General features: G+C 41.3%; 1 protein-coding gene across 1 annotated transcript; it reads right to left on the reverse strand.

The window, feature by feature from the left end:
* Positions 1 to 272: 272 nt before the first annotated feature.
* Positions 273 to 2,864, reverse strand: LOC122068230 (mitotic checkpoint serine/threonine-protein kinase BUB1; the record flags this gene model as incomplete). Its single annotated transcript, XM_042632096.1, is given in 8 exon segments — positions 273 to 727; positions 989 to 1,107; positions 1,203 to 1,337; positions 1,416 to 1,470; positions 2,169 to 2,326; positions 2,413 to 2,502; positions 2,592 to 2,663; positions 2,761 to 2,864. Coding segments are annotated over 8 exon segments (923 nt in total), but the record flags the coding sequence as incomplete, so codon positions are not given.
* Between the last annotated feature and the right edge of the window lie 1,419 nt (positions 2,865 to 4,283).

Below are 4,283 nucleotides of genomic sequence, written 5' to 3' on the forward strand. Positions count from 1 at the left end.
GCTCCAAGGGAACAACCCTTCTCCCATGGGGAGGTGGATTTCACCAAGGCAATGCCCATGGAGCTGACCATGGGTAAGCACCAAGGGCAAGGCCTTATTCAAGCTCCAAAGGCGCTAGCTCTTCTCCCACAAGCAATGCCCATGGAGCCGACCACGGCCAAGTGCCAAGGGCAAGGCCTTGTTCATAGCAAATATAAACAAATCCTATAACCAGTGTACTGCGTCCACCCCACCACAACCCCCCCCACCAAAAAAACAAAGATGCTCTGTTCTTACTGAAGGGGTTTACTGAAAATACCTTACCTCTTTTTTTTATACATTTCTTGAAAGACTCTTTTGATCACCAATTATTTACATTGCTCCTTTGATCACAAGCACAAACAGCATTTTACCTCATCTATCTATCGTACCTCAAAATAGTGTTACAGGTCATCACTGGGGAACAGATGCAGCAGAAACTCTAGCAAAGCATGGAAGGATGAATTAACACAACCCCCAACCCCACAAAAGAAAAATGGAAGGATGAAAGGTAGACGTCTAGGAAGAACAGAGGGTGGTTCTTTGCTTCACCAATAACTGCTTTAGTTTCTTAATCAACTGAGGATTTGAACACATGTAATCCACAAATGACTCCCTCAAACTCCGCAGCATCTTCTTGTGGTCGTCACCCGAACCCATGTTCAGCAATTCCGTGAAAAGTTTCTTCCATAGTTCAACATTCCAATACCTGACAGTGAAAATAATTTAGAAAATTTGCGGTTCACACCTATGCAACTAGTTACAGAGAACTAGAAAATTTTTTAATCATTAGTTCCTTTCCAAGCAAATGACTTAATTGAGTTCTGAAAATCTTGTGTTCTAAGTTGGATACATCTAGAGTTTATCCAAAAACTAAGAGTCAAAGTTAGAGACTTTATCTGAAAACCAGGAGTCAAGAATGAAAGTCTACAAGACTATTACTGAGCATAAGGCAGACATGGAGTCATACCGCTTTAAAGATGATTTGGGTTGGTAAATATAGCTCCCATCTGAAGACACCTTTTGAATTTCCATGTATGATCCATGGAGCATCATATGCACAATCACACAGAGACCGTATGTGTCAACCTGGTGCACAACGTAAAATGATGTCAGACTTAATAAAACTGTGGTGCATCTGATTTGTGAGAAAGCAGCTACAGAAATATGCTATGAACACTGGCCTGAAACTTCCATGGTTTATTTTCCTGCATCTCAACACAACGAAAGCCAGAAGTCCGACAATCTCCCTCGAATTCTGTGCCATCAGGGAAAAGGCTTAGGTCTATACCCCTTCCCCAATCTACAAGGCAAAGGCCCTGCATCGTAATATAATGACCTGTCAGGATATACATAGTTTAAGTCACACAGCATTCTTTGATGCAAACATAAGTAACCTGATCATGCCAGGCTCCAGTTTGGCTGCGAAACTCTTCATCTATAAGCTCATCCCTGTCCAAAAATAGATGGGGCAGTATATGAATAATCCAAAGCAAGAAAAATTAACAAGCGAAAGCTGGCATTCCATTGCAGCATTATAACTGCCTTTTGATTCTCCTGGTATCGGTTGCTGAACCTCTACAATATTGAGTCAGGGGCTCAGTGTGGTACGAGGGTCTCAGATGTGGTATGAGAATTAAGGAAGTCAGACTTCTCCAATCCCCAACAATCTCAATTCTCAAGTTATGTTAGTAGTCTTTAATAACATTCATTTAATTGGTCAATAATTTGACAAGAACAGTCTATTACTGGTCAATAAAAGGGGTAGGAATGTTTTGTAGAGGAATATTCAGCACATGAACTGTAAACACGAGTACTAATACAGGTCTAAAAGAGAAGCTCTTTCAGTGGTAGTGCCATAAGTTGTGCCAAGTTGCCACATTAATCTACAACTCCCAAGGGTCAAAGCAACAGAGAATAATAAAGGCAACTCACGGAAAACTTGAATTCATTGATTTAAATTAAGCGAAGTGATTCTTTCTCTTTGTTCTAGACCAAGAGCAACATATGTGCAAGAGTGGAAGGTTAACCACATTAACAGAAAAAGTAGTCCAAATAGGCAGAAGGGCATTAGTTTCCCTGCTATTAATGGGGATCTTCTTGTAGATGATAATGATAAAGTTATATCAAATTAATAAATACTCAATTACCTGGCATAGCGAATGAGCAAGTTATCAGGCTTGAAATCACCGTGAATGATGCTGATGCTGTGCAAAGTTTCCAGCATACGAAGCATTTCTATGGTGTAATAAATGCACAGCACTTCATCCATGTTATGGCCAGTTACTATGTAAGAGTTTATAGCATCCTGCATAAGATGCTCATATAAAGAGAAGCTTGATGACAGAATGATGCAGATGAAATGAAGGCAGAAATATATTATGATGCACCAACCTGAAGTGTACCATGAGCTAAATAGTCACAAACTAGTATGCTACTATCAGAAAAGACATGTACTCTCTCAGCAAAGCCAAAGCTTGGTCTCTGAAAATTGAAAGCACAAGAAATAAGCAACGGTTTTATCACAACCAGATTTTTCCGTAATTGAAGAAAACTCTTGAGAGATGCCATACTTCCTTGTCCGAGATGCGACTGTCCAGTTGGCGATACATGTAAAATTCCCAAGGGAATGCAGGCTTTTGTATCTGCCACAGGTTTTCACAGGTAATATCAATCCCACATGCACCTCAATAATATTGATTCCAAGTTTCACAAAGACAAAATAAGCATTGATCCAGGTACCTTTAAAGCGACAACATCATCAGGGTTACTGTTAATATATGCCTTGAATACTTGAGCAAATCCACCTTGACCGGCACAGCCTATTATCTGGTATTTCTTTCCACCTTTGGCATCAAAAGTACATTTACGGAGTTAAAAGCTAATTACTTAAACAAAGTTCTTGACACTTTTTTTTTTTTTTTTTTTTTTTTTGGGGGGGTGGGGGTGGGGGGTGAGGAGAGGGAAGGCTCATAGTAAATAGAAGAGAGGGTTTAACAGGCCAGCATATGTCCTCCAAACCTATTCCATTTCAATAGATCCCAAAGCAAAACCTAACAGTAATATCTACCAACACATTTCTTGATGTTGCTGTAGAATTTTTCATTGAAGAAAAATATAAGAACTTTCGCAGTTCTATTAAGTACGAGCTTGGTCACATATTCGTTTGCAGAGCATGGTTGTCGAGACCAATCCCTGATACAGATCCAATTCATACCGATCCACTGGTAAGGTATAGGGGTAAAATGGTCCAAAAAACTAATTAGGAAAAAAAGAAGGTAAATCTATCCGATCTAGTCCGATCACGACCGTGACCAATCCAATCCGTATTGGTGGAAACCGATCCCGAGTTTTAAATCCTTGATGTAGAGCTGACAATTGAAAGAGCAACATCAATGTGATAACCTCTCTAACTATTTTTAAATATTTTTTTGTTTTCCTAGCATAATGGACTTTATTTCTTCTATATGTTGGCATGCAACTTCTTGGGCCTGTCTGTAGGATGAGGTGGATTCATCCCACCCTCCTTTTTTTGCTTAGGCTGTTGGCACGAATAGAAAACAAAAGAAAATCGTACAAAAACTGAGCAGTTTTACTGGCTTCGTCTATTTTCCTGGTGTTTGGGACGCTTCCGCTCGATGGTTGATTCTGATGATTTGAATTTCAAATGGCCTCGGCCCTATCGCTCACATACACGCAGCAAGCTTGTGTGTTGCGATGCATGATCCTCAAGCCTAAGGCCCTTGTGTCGTGGCCCTCAATTGTCCCTTGTACATGCCCGTGCTGCACCTTACCCAGAAGCACGCCAACCATGGCTGGCTACTGCAAAGCTTGCATGCGGCCATGGATGCACACATGTGCAGTTGTGCCCATGCCCTGTGGTGTTCCAACTGTTGCTCCATGTGGACTGTCCCCCATGGGCTGTGAGCCTATGTGCCTTGGCTGGCCAAGCTAGCCTTGATGGTGCCCAGGTGGCCCTGCCACCTCATTTCCACACTACCATGTGGCATCATACCACCTGTACATGCATGTCCAGACTGTGAGCCCCATTCTATGCCTTCCCTCATCATGTCCCCCATCGTTGTTGCTTGACCATATCACCTTGCCATGTCATACTATCATCTTGGCCACCTCATCAAGCATACACATGCTACACTTGCATCATGCATTTATGTCACATGTTGCATATGCATGCACATAATCAAGCACTCTACATCATACATGCATCAATATGTACATGTCATCTTCATCATCAACATGCATGT

This window comes from Macadamia integrifolia, unplaced genomic scaffold (genome assembly GCF_013358625.1).
Source record: "Macadamia integrifolia cultivar HAES 741 unplaced genomic scaffold, SCU_Mint_v3 scaffold3598, whole genome shotgun sequence".
Classification (NCBI taxonomy): domain Eukaryota; kingdom Viridiplantae; phylum Streptophyta; class Magnoliopsida; order Proteales; family Proteaceae; genus Macadamia; species Macadamia integrifolia.